Source organism: Danio rerio, chromosome 14 (assembly GCF_049306965.1).
Source record: "Danio rerio strain Tuebingen ecotype United States chromosome 14, GRCz12tu, whole genome shotgun sequence".
Taxonomy (NCBI): domain Eukaryota; kingdom Metazoa; phylum Chordata; class Actinopteri; order Cypriniformes; family Danionidae; genus Danio; species Danio rerio.
The window spans coordinates 8618549-8638073 of record NC_133189.1 but is presented as its reverse complement, the minus strand read 5'-3'; the positions used below and the strand labels follow the sequence as shown (position 1 = coordinate 8638073).

Genomic DNA, 19525 nt, shown 5'->3' with positions numbered 1-19525 from the left:
TACGCAGGCTGTTTAAAGTCAGTTTAACATAATGTAAGTTTAATGGAATTCAATGGAGTTAATTTTTTTACAGTGTAGTAGTAGAATAATCCGAAACATCCGGCAGCTAACTCTCTGCAACTCTCAGTACCTGGATAGGAGACCACATGTGAAAGCTAGGTTGCTGTCGGAAGTGGTGTTAGTAAGGCCAGCAGGGGGTGCCCAACCTGCGGTCTGTGTGGGTCCAAACGCCCGCGTCAAGTGACGGGGATTTGCCGAGCGAACCAGCAAGCGCCGTCTTTCAGATGAGACGTTAAACTGAGGTCCTGACTTTCTGTGGTCATTAATAATCCCAGGATGTCTTTTGAAAAAGAGGGGAGAGGGTTTAACCCCGGCATCCTGGCCAAATCTGCCCACTGGCCTCTGTCCATCATAGCCTCCTAATCTTCCTCATATCAGAATTGGCTTCATCACTGTCTCCTCTCCACCAATCAGCTGATGTGTGGTGTGCGGCCTGGCACAAAATGGCTGCCGTCGCGTCATCCAGGTGGATGCTGCACACTGGTGGTGGATGAGGAGATTCCACCTTATGTGTAAAGCGCTTTGAGTTCCCAGAAAAGCACTATATAAATGTAAGAAATTATTATTATTATTATTATTATTATTATTATTATTATTATTATTATTATAGAACAAGTCCAATAAAAAGTAATAAGGGCTGCATGTAGCTCAGTGTGTAACACTGTCGCCTCACAGCAAGAAGGTTGCTGGTTCGTGTCCCCGCTGGCCCAGTTGCATTTCTGTGTGGAGTTTGCATGTACTCCCCATGTTCACATGGATTTCCTCCAGGTGCTCTGGTTTCCCCCACAGTCCAAAGACATGCAGAATAAAAATTAAGGAAACAAATTGGCCATAGTTGTATGAGTGAGTGTGAATGTAAGAGTGTATTGGTGTTTACCAGTACTGAGTTGCAGCTGGAAAGGCATCCGCTGCATAAAGTATATGCTGGAAAAGTTGGCGGTGGCGACCCCTGATAAATAAGGGACTAAGCCAAAGAAAAATGAATGAAAAGACAGTAAGTCCTCCTTTTAAAGTAGTAGTTTCTTCAAATATGAAAATGTAGTTTTTATTTACTCACTCTAAAGTAATTCCAACCCTTTACGATTTCCTTCTTCTGCAGAACACTAATTCAGTAGAAATTTGAAAACCTATAACCTTTGACTAGAAAAAAAAATACTATGGAAGTCAATGGTTACAGGTTTCCAACATGTATTCAAAATATCTTCTCCTGTGTTCTACACAACGGAAGAAAGTAAAACATAAAGGTACAAAACAATTAAAGCGCAAGTAAATGAATGCACTTTGATTTCTGGGTAAATTATTATTACACTTAAAAAATGACGTTTACTGTTTGTTCAATTTAAAAGGAGCTCAAACAACTATTGAGGGTTTTTTGGGGACGACAACTTAATTGTTTTACATTGAATCCACTTAAATGTGTGAAAACTAATAAGCTAACTTAATTCCTTCATGCTGTCCCAACACAAATCGATTGTGTGGATCCCAGCATTTTTTACAGTGTAAATTACGTAGCAGTTTGGAAAATTATTATTATTTTAAACACTAAAGCAGACTCCTTTAATATAACATGTTTCCAAGACATAAATCAATACTACTTGATGCAGACACTAAAGAGGACATCTCAGTCTTTTGACCCACATACATAAATTAACATTAAAAATTAAAGACCTAATGCATTAACTTAAACCTTTTACTATTTCCCACATCAACTTCAGTCAAACTGATTCGACCATTCAAATGTAGCTGTTTTTGTCATGCCAATGAGGCTCACAGAAAACAGAGGGAGGAGAGTTTGAGGGAGCAAGTCTGCGAGAAGGAGGAGAAAAGAGAGAGGGAGGGAGAAAGAATGCTATGATGTCACACCAGAGCTCTCAAATACAAAGCAGCCGAGAGAAACACACACACACACACGCACACACATTCACACACACATGCCGTTTCACCAACAACTTTACAGCACACTTCTCCAGCTCTGAATGTGAGTACATTTCTCTTTCTCAGCCACTTCAGCAGCGTCTCTTTGTCTTCATTCTCTCTTTATCTCTATCTTCTCTCTGTCTCAAACAACAGAGAGTGTTTTATTCCAGAGTCTTGCTTTGTTTCTTTTAGTTGCTCAACTTTTGAGTCTTTGTTTAATCTTAACATGATATTTCAACTAGTTTGAAGCGCAGATTGTTGGTATTGCTTGTGTAAACTGAGCGGTTGTGATTAAAAATGAAAAAAAAGTGCAGATGTTTATTAATTTAGCACTCCTTTGTTGGTTTTGAATGGCTTTTGTTAGTTGTCTGGTGGCGAAACATGTCTGACCTGGTGCATGATTGGTTTTGAATACAGAGAGGCTCTTTGTTTGTGAAATGCTGTAGCGGAGTAGGATTAATTTCTGGCTGGGAGGAAATAAAGGAAACGGAGAGGTGGTTAAGCAGTGAAACGCTGTAGTAATCTGTGTAAACACTGACGGGACGCTGCGGGACTGAATGAGAAACTCAGCTAAATAAAGTCAAATGTTGATGCTGGTTCTGCTAAAGTCAACAGACAGAGAGAGAGAAAGAGAGATCTGGAATCAAACAGAACAGCCGGCTGGATCACAGACTCGGAATGTGAAAACTCACAGCTGCTCTGAGGAACATTTGTCTCAACAATCCTTCCTTGAAACACAGCAGGAAATAAAATCACATATAAAAAAATAGACAGCAATGAATAAAAGCAGTCACCTTGAAGGAACGCTTCACTTTTTTTTTTTAAAGACTTATTTTACAAGTCCCCTAGAGTTAAAGAGTTTAGTTTTACCATTTTTTATCCATTCAGTCAATCTTTGAGTCTGGCGAGAGCACTTTTAGCTTAGCTTAGCATAGATCATTGAATCAGATTAGACCATTAGCATGTCACTCAAAAAATCTCAAGAGGTTTGATCATTTTCCAATTTACAGCTTGACTATTGTGTAGTTACATCATGTACTAAAACGTTGATATTTTGCAGGTTGATATAGAAAGAACTATATTCTCATTGTGACGTAATAATAATAGAAAAAGATAAATGTAGTCACCTTAAAGGAACACTTCACTTTTTTTGGAAATAGACTTATTTTACAAGTCCCCTAGAGTTAAAGAGTTGAGTTTTACCATGTTTGAATCCATTCAGACGATTTTCAGGTCTAGCGGGGACATTATTAGCTTAGCTTAGCATAAATCATTGAATTAGATTAGACCATTAGCATGTTGCTCAAAACATTTTAAAAAGTGATATAATGATTTTCCTTTTTAAAGCTTGACTATTCTATTTTGTAGGTACATTGTGTACTAAGATTGACTGTTGCTATTTTTCAGGTCGATATAGAAGAAGCTATACTCTCATTGTGACATAATAATAAAGAAACTTTGCTGCTGTACCGTGTCCTAGAAAATTCTTTTTTATTGGTCTTAGTACATATAATGTAACTACACTTTAAAAAAATCCTGGTTGCCTTAAATGTTTAAGCTGAATCAAATTAACCTTATAAGTCAGCTGAACTTATATTATGTTAAACTGACTTGCATAATGTATAAAATGCAGTTACAATTACCTGTAAACATATGCTGCCAGGACTAATTGATCATATAATTTTTTACAGTGTATAGATTAGTCAAGCTTTAAATAGAAGGATATCAATATTCAAATATCAAAATATTTTGTTTGAGCGAGATGCTAATGATCTAATCCGATTAAATGATTTATGCTAAGCTAAGCTAATAGTGCTTCTGCCAGACCAGTAGGTTGGCTGAATGAATTCAAAAAACTCTAGGGACTTGTAAAATGAGCCTATTTAAAATAAAAGTGGAGTGTTTCCTTTAAGTGTGTCCTCTAGTGCTTTAGAAAAGACATTTAACACTGCCTCAATCAGGACTGCTAACAACAGTGTTTAGAAGTCTCCACTGGCCTCAATTCAGCCGCTGAAAAGGTGTCATACCCTCTTGTGAAATTTGGATTGTAATAAAGTGAGAAAACTTTTCACAGTATTTGATTTTAATATTATATTTTTCTTTTGGATAAAGTCTGGAATCAAAAAGTGTTTTTTATTAATTTTTTTTTTATGCAAAACTGTCAATATTATTAGCCACCTTTGGAAATCTTCTTTTCTTTTTGGATTGGCCACAGAACAATCCACTGTTGTTCAATGACTAAAATATTTTTTAAAAATTTGAATTTCACCAGAAAGCTGATAAGTTAAGTTAGCAGCTAATATGTTTGCCAGTTAGCAATGTCACTCTGTATAAAGAAGAATACTAATACAGTCGTAGTATAAGTTATAGCTTCAGAAGTTTACATTCTCAACCCCCATAAAAGATTGCTTGTTGTCTAAATAAACAGCAAAATAGCACATGTTTTGTTTTGTTCAGATACGTTTTGTCAGTAGTTGAAAGCATTGTTCCATTTAAAAACTAAATGAAAATAATTTCTGTATTTAATATATTTTGTTTTAATTGAGGCTGAGAAGTTGATTTAGAGAAAATGTATTATTCGTAGTTTAACAACCAAAAATCTAAGACATTTAAATTAAGATTTTTCATTTCTGTGAGTCAAAATAAATGTCTTTTTAAATGTCTTCCTGTAAAATAATTTTTCCTGTCTCAAACTTTCTAGTTAGATCAAATTAACCTTTCTACACTGTAAAACCCAACAAGTTCAGGTAACTCAAACCATTTGAGGAAACCAACAAACCATTTGAGTTAAAAAACTATTCTATATGAGTACTGTGAACTTACTCCGTTTAAGTTGAAGTAATGAGGTATTTAATTAACCTTAAGAGTTCAAAACTCTTTTTATATAAGTAGAAGCCAACTACACTCATTTCATTCAATGAAGTTGACTGTTGGGTTCTACAGTGTAGTACTCTCAGCTTAAAATCAATCAAACTAACTAAAAATATTAAGTTAATATGGTAAAATTGAATCGGCACCAATTCTCACTATTAGTGAGTAAACCCATTGCCCTAAAAGCAATAGCTTGACTTTACTTAAAACTAAAGTAAGTAAACCTGTTAATTTAAGTTTGTCTGAACTGTAATTTGACATATTTTTTTTATAATTCTACAAACTGTAATCACTTTTTTTAATTACCTGTCTATTCATAAAATACTGGTTGTTTATTAGTACACATAAAGTCCAAAATCTTATTTCCTAATCCTACCCAATACCTAAACCCAACTACCTATTAATCAGTGGTGGAAAGAGTACTGAAAAATCATACTCAAGTAAAAGTACCATTACTTGCCTAAAAATGTAGTGCAATTAGAGTAAAAGTGTCTGCTGTAAATATTACTCAAAGTATGAGTAAAAGTAGCCCTTTTAAAAGTACTCAAGAGAAGTGAGTAGTGAGGACTAAGCTGTGAAAAGCTGATGCATTTACATGTAATTTGTGGATGTGTGTAAACGTAACATTCTGTAGTGCATTTAGTTATTGCCCAGCAGGCACACATCGTCATAGGACGTTGATATTAGGTTAGATTTAGGTTGTAATGTCAAGTGACCAAAATTCAGTGTCTAGCCAGCATCTAAGGATAACGCTATTTTGATGTCTAATAACAATATTGATATTTGGTTGATTTTAGGTTGTTAGAAAGTGACCAAAATCCAACGTCAAGCCAACATCTTAAACCAACATCATATTGATGTCAAATACTGATATTTATTCATCAGGTATGGCAACCAAAATCCAACATCTGATAGATGTCATAGTGGTAACGTTCACACAACTTCAAGCTGTGACATCATTAGACATTGATATTTGCTTGGTTTTTTGGACATTGAAGTTGGTCTGACATTGAGTTCTGACGTCAACCTGATTTTTATTTCAATTAAATTCCTCTTTATTTGTATAGCACTTTTACAATGTAAATTGTGTCAAAGCAGCTTTACATAGAAGATCATAGTGAATACCAAACAAAATGCAACGTCCCCACGACATTGGGGTACAACGTCAATCTGACGTCATGTTGATGTCTTGTGCTTGTTGGGTGTTTAAGGCCATTTCGGTCCCCATACAGTAAACATCTGTCATCTTCTCGTCAGTGACATGCATCTAAACAGCCTCTGGGTCAACGCGTGTAAAGATTTTGGACATCTTCTTGGACACTTTTAATGCTTCCAAACAGTTTGCTGCATTTACAATTCGCCCATGTCTTGAGGTAGTTCATTATGAAGCGATTTACCTTCTTTGTGTGATTTGATTGAACAGGAATCACAGGACTGATTTTTCTAATCCCCATAGACAAGAAAAAATAAAGTAGTGACTGCAGGTTGAAGGAAAGTAGTGGAGTAAAAGTACAGATACTGCACTAAAAATGTACTCAAGTGAGAGTAAAAGTACACATTTTTAAAACTACTCAGTAAATTACAATTCCTGAGAAGAAGTAACTAATTACAGTAATTTGAGTATTTGTAATTACTTACTTTACACATTACTTTTTAGCTAATTAATAATACTAAATAACGTAATAATAATTATAATTAATAATTATAAATAATATTATTAATGTAATAATAAGCATGAGCTAAAGGTTAATTAATGGTTTATTAATTATAAGAAGAGTACATTAAAATAAAGTGCAAACAAAAACCTGATTAACTTAATCAAATTTAAGTTAAATTAACATAAAAATATTTGTCGCCATTACGTTCGTTTTGTCACATTTTTACAGTGAAGAAAAAACCACTCGAAACAAAACAGGAGCTTCATTAAGCCTCAATAAGCTTAAAAAGAGCAATAAAACTGCTCACTTCCTCCAGAAAGAGGAAATTAGAGTGGGAAGCTTTGTAGTTTTACGAGTAAAATCCGGATGAATAAACGCAGAGATATAAAGTAGACGGCCATATAAGGTGACTGAGCAAAAAAAAAAAAAAAAGGCAACAGAAACAGAAATAAATCCTCTTTTTCTCCTTCTCCTTCTTCCAGACTGGATTCACATGGCCACAGTGTGGGACAGAACCAGCAGGATCTAAAATGCCAATGCCAACAAGATAGAAAGGGCTTTTGTGTGAAGAAAGGGCGATAAGAATTCCAAAAAGGAGCAGAGAAAGATTTTCATCAGCACATTTTTTCAGAAACCTACAACACACACATACAAACAAGCAGCATGCTGCAGCAAATCCTGGCCGACATGTACATTGACCCTGATGTACTAGAAGCCTTGAATGAAGAGCAGAAGAAGATCCTGTTCTTCAAAATGAGAGAGGAGCAAGTCCGGCGCTGGAAGGAGCGGGAGGAGCAGGAGAGCAAGGGGGAGATCAAAAAGGAAAAGCTCCGGAAAAAGAAAGGTATGAACGCGCTCACACCCTTTCTAAGAATACTGCCACGTCTGTCATTCTGATGGCATCAGGAGGAGACAAAGACTGATTACAGAACAGTCAGAGGCTTTTGTATTTTTCAGTCAGGTCAAGGTGTTTGCTTTCAATCCTATTGTGTGTTCATAACTAGACTTCAAAGCGGGGTATTTATTGAGAATATGAAGCAGATTATTTTCATTTTGTTCCAATGACGCATTTTAGTAGTTGAACTTGACCCTTGTGGAAAGTTCTTGAACAATATGTTTGGAGATAGTATTAGTAGTTGAACTTGACCCTTGTGGAAAGTTCTTGAACAATATGTTTGGAGATACCAACACAATCTCATGGCAATTCGTAACTTCTTAGTGGCCAATTCGTATGAATTTGTAAGATCTTATTTGTACAATTTACATGTGGTATGATTTGCTTATCCCCCAATGATGATTGGGTTTAGGGGTGGGTTCTGGTGCCACGCCTCCTTTTTAAACCACACATTCATACGACTAAACTCATTAGAATTCATATTAGCTACTAAACTGATAAAACGTAAGATAGTTACTTTTCCTCGTGAGATCAGGCTGGTGATACACTGCCTTTTACACGCAGATATTAATGTTTGTATGATATAAAAATTTACGATGTTTATTCTGCTAGCGAAGATATTTATTCTTTAGGTGAGTGATTCCTCAGTGCACGTTAATCCACTGAAAAACAAAGTTTATTTTGGTAATCTTCAATCAAATTCGAGCATTTGTTTTCACATTTGGAGTGGTAATCCTTCTTTATTGACGACAGTTTGACAGGTTCAGCCACAATATTCTTAACCATGCCCATTCTTCATTCTTAACTGAAATCTTTAGCTGGTGGTTTTGGTTGGTTTCATGCGGTTTGCGAAGATTTCTCTCTTTTTTTTTTAATGCAAGAACGACACATACAAAACAATGCCAGAGGTTTACAAAAAATATGAAAAGCATAATCAAACTACTTAGAAGTACAAAAACAAAAAATAAAATATAAAATAAATATATAAAAATAAAAAATACAAATAATTCTAGGCCTTACTAACTCACAATAACTTAATATTGTGAGTTAGTATTATATTGTGAGTTAGATATCTTACTAGATATTTTTCAAGACACTTCTATACAGCTTAAAGTAACATTTAAACACTTAACTAGGTTAATTAGGTTAACTAGGCAGGTTAGGGTAATTAAACAAGTTATTGTTTAACGATGGTTTGTACTGTAGACTATTGAACAAAATAGAGCTTAAAGGGGCTAATAATATTGTCCCTAAAATGTTTTTTAAAAAATTTTAAATCTGTTTTTAGTCTAGTCGAAATAAAACAAATAAGACTTTCTCCAGAAGAAAAAACCTTATCAGACATACTGTGAAAATTTCCTTGCTTTGCTAAACATCATTTGGGAAATATTTACAAAAAAAATTTAATAATTCAAAGGGGCTAATAACTGTATGTATGTCTATGCCCATCTTGATTGTGCAAAAAGAAAGCCCCGCCCCCAACTTAATATTCCATTTCAGCTGGAAGTGGATCAACATACTGAAATAAAAGTCTCAGAAACTTTGGGCTCTTTAAAGAGCTTGACAATCTCTTTATATAACCAAAATCAGCACTTGGGTTGTCATTTTGTTGTTACAAAACTGAATTATCCTTTTAAATATTTTGCATTATACTGTTATTTTCCTCAAATAATGATATTTATTTTAATAATAGTAGTCTAAAAGTGTGTTCTGTTTTTAATTTATTACTGATCAGGGTACATTAAGACAGGTGTTTTTAGCATTTTGTAAATGTACAGCGTTTCATTTTGAGGATTGGTTTATTTAATCATGTAACATAATGTAATGTAATATTGCTGTAATAGTACAGCTAAAGCCTGTCTGAAATATCACTAGATGATGTAATGCACTAATTAGCATATATAAGACATCAAAACAGTTTCATTCTCAACCTTTTAAATGTGTATAATTCCCATTTACACAGCCAAATCCTATTTTTCTACAACTTTATAAACAAATATTTCAGAAATATTTTTATGCTTCTGTTGTCAAACTAGTGCTAACCAATGAGCCACCGTGCCGCCAGGTGCATTATTATACTGAAATAAATGTCTTAAACAACTTTTTAATAGAAATACCTTTAGTGTCACTGAGCAAAAGTTTTCATTTCTGTAACATTTTATTTTTAAGATTTCTGTTACACACACTAACTAGTAAACGATTACATTTAATTATGCATAATAATAACAAGCAGCTAACCCTAAACCTAACCCATATTCTAAACGCAACCATTAAGCACATAAAATTATTATATCCAGTAGTTAAATGAAAAGTTATACAATAACATTCATTTTACACTCTTTCAAAACTTTAAACCATGTTAGATTCTTTAAACAAATTTTAGGTCAAACATGTAAAAACCCGGCGGCATGGAAGGGCACCCGCTGCATAAAACATATGCTGTATAAGTTGGTGGTTCATTCTGCTGTGGCGACCCCAGATTAATAAAGGGATTAAGCCGAAAAGAAACTGAATGAATGAAGTTGGCCATATTGTGTGTAAATGAGTGTGTATTGGTGTTTCCCAGTACTGGGTTGTGGCTGGAAGGACATCCGCCGTGTGAAACATATGCTGGAATAGTTATAAGTTCATTCAGCTGTGGCGATCACTGATCTATAAGGGACTAAGCCGAAGGAAAATGAATGAAGGAATGGACAAACCCAACTGTTAAAAAAATAATTAAAAGATTACTGAAAACCATATTTGGGTTTCAGCATTTTTTTAGAATACTGATTCCAAATATTTAAACGGTTTTGTCATTTAAATACTTGCATAGCCCTTTTTTTAACATGTTTTTTTACAGTGTGAACGCATCCAATCAACAAATGATTCAGTTTTATTAAATCTCTTCTCGCCCTTTTATGCAAGTACTGCACGAAAGATGTACACAATGAACTCAAAACACACCCTCACTGATGTAACCAATACTAGCACAACATGTAATAACAACATTTAAAGGCAAGCACATATTTTTAAGACGAAAGCAAATGAAACGTCCTGAAATAGCCGCATTATTACAAGCACAGAGACATCCTTCAGCTTTAGGGCCAAAACCTGAGCCAACATTCCAGCTTTTCAATCCTGACTTTGCACCACAACAGAGTTCTCACATGCAAATCTCTCTGCAATAGATTACTGTTTATCTCCATCGCATCAGCATACGCAAGTAGTTGAGCCTTTTATTTGGGGGGGGATCCCTTTGATAGCACAGGGGCCCGCCTGCCATAAATTCCTCTAAACATTTCATGTCTTTCTAACACTTTAATGCCTGAGGATGTGCTTTATTAGAGATTCGGGCCTGGAATGTTCTCATGAAGCAGACCAGATGTAAAAATAGAGCAACGTGGAACTGAGATTTAAAAAGAGAGAGAGAAAGAGAGAGTGAGAGCAAGGAACAGAAGCCAAAAATGTTAAAAATGTCAGTATGTGGAAAGACAAAACCATTCAACACAAACAGCTACTAGCTTATTATTAGAAAACATTATGCAATCACTTGAGAATGGACTCAAAGTTGGAGCAGTTTTCCTGCATCTGAAAAACGCATTTTGTACCATAAACCATAACATTTTAATGTTATAATTAAAAAAAAGAGTATAATATATCACAACAATATCTGTTGTGGTTTGTTTCATATTTAAAAAGCAGTGAACACAAGGTGTCATTGTTTATAATGATAAGGGTGCTGTATGTATGTATTTTGTCTCTTGTAAAGCATAAAATACCATATTATGTTTGCAGATATTTAAGAAACATGCTAAGTGAACATTCTTGTTTATCTGAAAAACAATGCAGGTCAGATATACTGCTTTAAAAATGTGCGTTACTTGCCAAAATGGCTGTTTTTGTTTTGGTTCATTTAACCCGCCCAATGCCAGTTTAGCCAATTATTTTTCAGCACCACGGGTTGCCTTGGTGGAAAACCTCATATTTCATTTTTTGAGTCAGTAAGACTCTCAAAGTGTGCGTGCATGACCTACGGTGGACAGTAGCAGACTCCAAAAAGAGACGCAGATTCAGAGTTCCACATGAGGTGGTTATTAATTAGCAAATTATATAAATATTACGAACATAGCATTAGATGAGCAGGTCACTTTGTAACCCTTTGTCCTAACAACACACTACGTGATGAAATTCGCAGTGATAAGCAATTTGGCTGTTTGCACCAGACGAAGCACGAGAGTAATTTAAGTACAGCCATTCAGAAGCACAGAATAATGCACTTACTGCACTCCAACAAAAGCCTGGTTTATACTTCTGCGTCAAGTGACCGGCGTAACTCACGGCGCAGGCAACGCGCGCAGCTGTGCATTTATACTTCTGCGCGCTGTCTCTGTTAGTCTGCATTAACACTTCCGAAACGCTAGTTGGCAGTGAGGTGTAAATGTTCCTCTGTGTCGAGTTTTTTTACTTCTGTTTTGGTTTTCCTAAACAATTCCTGGATGTACAAGTGACTCAAACTTGCTCATTTTGAGGCAGGAACCGGCGGACGTGCAACAACTTTAACTATGAGGTAAACACAAAACAAAACTTTCCATCCAGAGCTCCTTCACGGGACTCCACACTTGTAAACAATCGCTCGCGCCATTCGCGCGGCTCTCGGTCCCCCCCAGACTCGTCAGCGCTACCAAGCCGACCAATCACAGAGCTTACGCTACGCGTCGTTGCGACGTGTAGTTACATTTTTTGAGAGGTGCACGTCAGTGACGGCGACGGCCACGGCAAAGGGCTATGCGTCAGCGCCGTAGCATACGCCGGTGTTTGACGCAGAAGTATAAATCAGCCTTTAACTCTAAGGCAAATAAAATGTCAAAATTGTTTAACGTATGAGCATGCTTTTTTCTTTTAATTCTATGGTATTGTCTTATAGGGTAGCACGGTGGCTCAATGGTTAGCACTGTCGCCTCACAGCAAGAAGGTCACTTGTTTGAGCCCCGGCTGGGCCAGGTGGCATTTCTGTGTGGAGGTTGCATGTTCTCCCCATGTTCGTGTAGGTTTCCTCTGGGTGCTCCGGTTTCCCCCAGAATACAAAGACATGCGCTGAATTGGGTAGGCTAAATTTTCTGTAGTATGTGATTGTATGGGTGTTTCCCAGTACTGGGTTGCGGCTGGAAGGGCAACCACTGTGTTAAACATATGCTGGAATAGTTGGAGGTTCATTCCGCTGTGGCAATCTCTGAAACAGAGACTGAGCCGAAACAAAATGAATAAATGAATATTGTCATATGGTGTATGAATTGCCTATTTGGTCTCAGAGAAATCCCTCCATATTTAATCAGTTTGAATCTCTACAATAGAGCTTTGAAAACAATTAGACGGAAAGCAAATGATGTCATCATTGTCAGATCCGAAGTAATTAAGAAGTAAATTCAGCTCATTTTGTCTTTTTTTCATTATCTAAAGTTTTTTTTTTTAATAATTGCCTCGATGACTTTATGCAAATTTTTTGAGAAATTCCAAGAAAGCAGATCCACCAGAGAGAGAAGTTATATATTGCAAATCATCATTTGCTCAGAGTGTTCTCTCAGTTAAAGGTGTTACATTTTGGAATTCATTGCAGGACTGATTAAAATTCATTGTAAATTATAATCATTTTTTACTAAACCTGTGACTAAACCTTCCTAAACCAACAACTTTGTAGTTTCATGTCTAGTGTATCCATTTTAGTGTAGCTTTTGTAATTTATAAAAGGCCCAACACAGTAAAAAATATCAGGCAGTGGTGCATTAGGTAGTGCTGTCGCCTCACAGCAAGAAGGTTGCTGGGTTGCTGGTTCGAACCTCGGCTCAGTTGGCGTTTCTGTGTGGAGTTTGCATGTTCTTCCTGCCTTTGCGTGGGTTTCCTCCGGGTGCTCCGGTTTCCCCCACAGTCCAAAGACATGCGGTACAGGTGAATTGGGTAGGCTAAATTGTCCGTAGTGTATAAGTGTGTGTGTGAATATGTGTGTTTCCCAGAGATGGGTTGCGGCTGGAAGAGCATCTGCTGCATTAAAACCTGCTGGATAAGTTGGTGGTTCATTCCGCTGTGGCGACCCTGGATTAATAAAGGGACTAAGTCAACAAGAAAATTAATGAATGAATAACAATTTACGTAGTTTGTTATTCACAAGAGTTTTCTATTTATTTACGGTTGTGAATTGCATTATGAGATGTTGGCATCTGCTCTGTCAACTTTTGATGTTGAAAATTCAACTCTACAGTTTAACAGTTTAATAAGTGATTTTTATTGACATTTTAGTAGCTTGAAATAATATAATGTATACTACCTGACAAAAGTCTTGTCAGCAATCCCAGTTTTAAGAGCATCAAATAATAACTCGACTTCTAGTTGATCATTTGGAAAAGTGTCAGAAGGTAGATTTTTCTAATAAATTATCAGATGAACTGTATAACAATCATCACAAATACTGCAGAAGACCTATTGGAAGCCACATGAACCCAAGATTCCCACAGAAATCAGTCAAGTTTGGTTTGGGGTTACATACATGTGCCAGAGATTTGCAGAGTGGATGGCAACATCAACAGCCTGAGGTATAAAGACATTTGTGCTGCCCATTACATTACAAACCACAGGAGAGGGCAAATTCTTCAGCAGGATATGGCTCCTTCTCATACTTCAGCCTTCACATCAAAGTTCCTGAAAGCAAGGAAGGTCAAGGTGCTCCAGGATTGGCCTGCCCAGTCACCAGATATAAACATTATTGAGCATCTCTGGGGTGAGATGGAGGAGGCATTGAAGATGAATCCAAATAATCTTGATAAACTCTGGGAGTCCTGCAAGAACACTTTCTTCACCGTTCCAGATGACTTTATTAAAAAGTTATTTGAGTCATTGCAGAGTTGTATGGATGCAGTCGTCCAAGCTCATGGGAGTCATACGCATTATTAAATCTTTTTCCACTGCACCATGACTTTATATTCTATACTTTAGATTATTTCTGTTAGATGACAAAACTTTTGTCTAAGCAAAAACCTTACTGTCCTAATTAAATAATTAAAAATCAAGGTATGTTCGTATTTTATTTAGATCTAGAGTCTAGAATCTAGACCTTTTCCTTTCATATAAGCCACTTCTGATACCAAATGATCAACTAGAAGTCAAGTTATTATTTATTGTTCTAAAACTTGGATAGGCGACAAGACTTTTGTCAGGTAGTGTATAAGAAATAATATATAAATAAATAAGTCTGTAAAATAACATCAAATTTACTGGCAGTTAATTACTATTTTTGTCCCTTAATTTACAACACCACCCCAGATAATATATCACTTTAAAGTATTAGACATGTTCATAAAAGTCACTTTTTCTAACTTTTCGAGATTAAAAGTTGTTGAAAAAAAGATCAAGATCCCATATTGCAATTCAAAAGCATAATTAAACAGTAAAAAATGAAAACATGAACAACAAAATACGTGAATCTGCTGATTTACATATATTTTTAACAGTGTATGGACAAGTGCTGGTAATCAGCTTCAGCTACAAGCTTTGTAAATGCATTCGATTGCTGTCGTTTCAGTTTAATCCACTCTATCTGTCACTATATAACATTTCTTTTTAAACCACGACAATGAGTTTATGTAACATGCTGTAAATATGGAATTTCAAAACACATAACATGTGTGAGAACCTGAACCCGAGTTCCTCTGAAGTGAAAAAAAAAAAAAAACATTCAGTACAAGTTCATGACAATGGAATCCAACCAAACAGGAATTGACGTTAGCTTGTACATTGGCTTGGGGACGTCAACGTTCTCATAAAGCGTTCCTATCAATAGCGCTGGTATTCTCTGCCGGCTTCTGTTTTTCAGCACCAAATCACATGGGCCACATGTGACACAAGGCCTTTTGTGATGTGTTTTTTAGCTCTTGGACAAAAAGAGAGTTGCCGTGTCACAGTCCTGCAGTGCGTCTCCCATTCATTTACTTCGGTTTGACATGAACACAGTTAAATCTCTCTCTGTACTCTTTTGATTTGGTCTCCACGGACGCACAACTGACAGGGTTCACAGTTCAAGTCAATGGCAGCATTGTGAAACGCAGCTGTCTCTCTTTCTCTTTCTCTCGCTCAGCACTTTGTGTCTGGTTTCAGTGGGTTGATACTGTGTGTGAGCTCTACGTCAGATAAATACGAATGAAGTTTCTGTTGGCAGTTGTTTCTGTACATAAACACACAAAACTAAGAGCTGTTTTTGGAACTTTGTACCCGAGATGCTTTCGATGCCCAGTGAAGACAGAAATCACCAATGAGACCTGTTTTAATATGTTCGTGCGACTAATTGGAAAAGAAATGGAGGCTTTGAGGTGTGGTCAGACTAGATTTAAGCCAGTGGAATTACTTAAGACATCTAATTTGCGTCAGCGAATATATGAGCAACAGGATGTGATGTCAGATTTCAGGATTGTATTTGATGAATAATGGATTATACATATTAATGTATGTCAATATTAGCATATGGGCTAGTTGACAAATAGTCAGTAATTATTTTATTTTTAATAGAAACATTTATGTCGTTTGAAGTCTGATGTTTGAGAAAATATAAGGAGCCACTAACATTTTTTCATTGTTTGTTTTTTTTTATTCCTGAACTGGACATCCTATGGTGAGACATAGCAAAAAGGCAGAAAACCTATTCTTAATAAGGTACAATATACAGAGAGCTTAAGAGTGATTTACAAAGGAAGTCAGAATTATTAGCCAGTTAATTTTTTTCCCAATTTCTGTTTAACAGAGAGCAGATTTTATTCAACACATTTCTAAACATAATTGTTTTAATAACTAATTTCTAATAACTGATTTATTTTATCTTTGTCATGATGACAGTAAATAATATTTGACTAGATATTTTTCAAGACACTTCTAAACAGCTTAAAGTGACATTTAAAGGCTTAACTAGGTTAATTAGGTTAACTAGGCAGGTTAGGGTAATTAGGCAAGTTATTGTATAATGATGGTTTGCTCTGTACACTGTCGAAAAAAATAGCTTAAAATGGTGTTTAAAAAATTAAAAACTGCTTTTATTCTAGCCGAAATAAAACAAGTAAAACTTTCTCCAGAAGAAAAAATATTATCAGACATACTGACTTTTCCTTGCTCTGTTAAACATCATTTGGAAAATATTTAAAAAAGAAAAAAAAATTAAAAGGGGGGTGAATAATTCAGACTTTTACTGTATATGGATGGAAAAATATCCAGCCACTTGTAAAAATAGACCTGATGTTTTTATTAATGATTTTACAAATGTAATAACAGCAGTTTGTAAAACAAAAGGTCCATGGAAAACAAAGAAACAATAAAGCATTTACTGGATTTTAAACAATGACAATTCTAATTACACTGAAAAAATTTGTTCAAAGATGATTCCTTGGATTTACTCATTTTTTTGTGTATAGAGTATGTAAACAATTTATTTGTGTTGAATTTAAACAAACAAATTAAGTTGAACATTATTAAACTTAATTTGTTTGTTTAAATTCAACACAAATAAATTGTTTGCAACAGTTCTGCATGCAACACTTTTTTCAGTGATATTGATTTTTTGTCATGTGTGACAGTGACATTGCATGTCAACAACCCATTTAAAGTCTACTCTAGTGACACTTTAAATCACCCATAAACTCTTTAAACAATTTCCTCCATGGAAATTCAGTGGTTTCTCAAATCAGAACTTTTGATCAAGCTATTAACAAGCATGTGCTTGCATTTACACAGCTGTAATGTGTGTTATTGGAAGAAACATTCATTTCATTTATTTTCCTTCGGCTTAGGTCTTTATTTATCAGGGGTCACCACAGCAGAATGACCCGTCAACTATTCCAGCATATGTTTTATGCACTGGATGCCATTTTAGACACAATTCAGTACTGGGAAACACCCATACACTCTCACATTCACACTCATACACTACAGCCAAGTTAGCTTATTCCAATTCACATATGCCGCATGACTGCACTGTGGGGGAAACAAAGCCTGATCTTGCGAGAAAACGTAAGCATTTTACGTTTTGCCATTTTAGTGACTAATTCGTACGAATTTGTATGAGTTCAGTCGTACGAAATTGTATGATTTTAAAAAGGAGGCACACAACACCACCCCCAAACCCAACTGTCATTGCGGGATGAGCAAATTGTCCTAAATTGTACGAATTGCCGTGAGATTGTGTTGAGAAACCGGAGCACCCAGAGGAAACCCACGCCAACACGGGGAGAACATGCAAACTCCACACAGAAATGCTAACTGACCCAGCAAAGACTTAAACCAGCAACCTTCTTGCTGTGAGGCGACTGTGCTACCCACTACGCCAGAGGAAACCCACGCCAACACAGGGAGAACATGCAAACTCCACACAGAAATGCTAACTGACCCAGCCAAGACTTAAACCAGCAACCTTCTTGCTTCGAGGCGACTGTGCTACCCACTACGCCAGAGGAAACCCACGCCAACAAAGGGAGAACATGCAAACTCCACACAGAAATGCTAACTGACCCAGCCAAGACTTAAACCAGCAACCTTCTTGCTGTGAGGCGACTGTGCTACCCACTACGCCACTGTGCTGCCCTCTCTGAGATGATGTAAATCCAAATTTTGGAGGGCTTATTGTCTTTTATTTCATTACATAATAGAAAAGCTCAGCTGTAGCATTCCTTTTCCAGGTGTAGCTCTAATCTCTCTGGCTGTATTAAGCCCTGGGCTGCTCAAGCGGGGTCATAGTGCTTTGAGAAACACCCCTAATCAAAACATCCATCATCGTGGTGTTGTTATATGATCAACTGGTAATGTCAAGTGGCATCCATGGGTGAACGCTGTTACTTAACAAGCATTACACAAACATACAAACAACTCAAGATCGTAACTAAACACCTCATAAAAATGTGTGCCCGCTTTATATGATGCAACTTTAGTAGTTTCAACTACACATACTGAACATTTCTAAGATTTCTAACAGAAACATCGTATAAATTCATTCCTGAATGGATGTGAAGTCATCTGATCTGCCTCATATGGCTTGGGTAGACCTGGAGAACCGGTTCTTTACCCAACCCCGAGGGGTGTTGGGTTTTCTGTTCAAGCATGCACAAAAAAAAAAAAAAAAACTATTTAAATACAAAATGTTCCACAGGGAAATCTCTTTCTCTCTAATTCTCATGTGGTATTATGATGTACTTTTTAGATTATTTAGCTAAGGCCTCCTATGATCCGTACAATGATCCTCCTTGTGCGCTTATTGCGTAAGCGCCACATATCAGTTGATCACACTTCATTTCATGCCTTCAAACATTGCGTGTAATCTGAGAAGGTTAAATCACACTGAAATAATGATGAGGGTGACTGGGAAAGAGATGGGGTTTTTGTGGGCTGGCGCGAGTGTCTGTAAGGCGATAATACAAGCCTGATGAACGCTGGCAGTGATATCCACGCACTGAATGACATTAACACACTTCTGAAGCGCAGGTGCCCAAAGGATCAGTTTACCTCAATGTAATGGCGCCCTCTGTCGGTGAAAACAACAAACTGCACAGCTGAATAATGGAGATCGAGAGGTCAACACGCAGTCTAATGTCTGTAGAAAGCTGCTGGTTTACATTTGCGAATAGAAATAATGCAGCAGAATACAATTCACAAAGCCGTCGATGGAGCAATATTCTTTCTTGCACCTATGATGAAAATCATCTTTTGTAAGCTGTTTGAACAGAACTGTGTGTATAGGTATAGTGTGTCCACGGTCATATTGAAGTAATAAAAACACAACAAGTCTCTTTTTTTACATTTCCTGATGTTAAAATAGAAAAATCCCAGTGATCTTGAGGCCTACCGCGACTTGAAGTAGGAGTGCGGTTTTCCCCGCCAACTGAACTGATTGACAGGCACCCTGTTTCTATAATAACATGTCTACAATGGTTCACAGAATTTTTGGGGGGGCAAACAAAATGGGATTTAAATATTTGTTAAAACTCTCTGTGATTTTTATAAATTTTATAAGTTTAAAATCTTTTTATAACAGCATGTTTGTAATAAAGACAGTAAAATTCCTATGTAATCCTTAACTGCTGTAATCACCAAGGCCACAGGGTGTCAGTAAACGCTAATATAT

At 36.3% G+C, this 19525-nt stretch overlaps 2 protein-coding genes and 1 long non-coding RNA gene across 3 annotated transcripts in view; 2 read left to right on the top strand and 1 right to left on the bottom strand.

Annotated features, from left to right (window-relative positions):
- Window positions 1–19525, bottom strand: part of psd2 (pleckstrin and Sec7 domain containing 2) — a 186567-nt gene that overhangs the window by 156711 nt on the left and 10331 nt on the right. The window lies entirely within an intron of this gene.
- zgc:92242 overlaps window positions 1977–19525 on the top strand; it is a 36357-nt gene continuing 18808 nt past the window's right edge. Inside the window, exons 1-2 of the mRNA NM_001002626.1 lie at window positions 1977–2038; window positions 6989–7350. Of these exons, the coding sequence (NP_001002626.1) occupies window positions 7170–7350 (181 nt within the window). The 5' untranslated portion in view covers window positions 1977–2038; window positions 6989–7169. The remainder of the gene's footprint in view (window positions 2039–6988; window positions 7351–19525) is intronic.
- LOC141377685 (uncharacterized) lies at window positions 9363–15082 on the top strand. The gene is made up of 2 exons (XR_012390216.1): window positions 9363–11684; window positions 12221–15082. It is a non-coding gene; the product is annotated as an uncharacterized lncRNA (long non-coding RNA).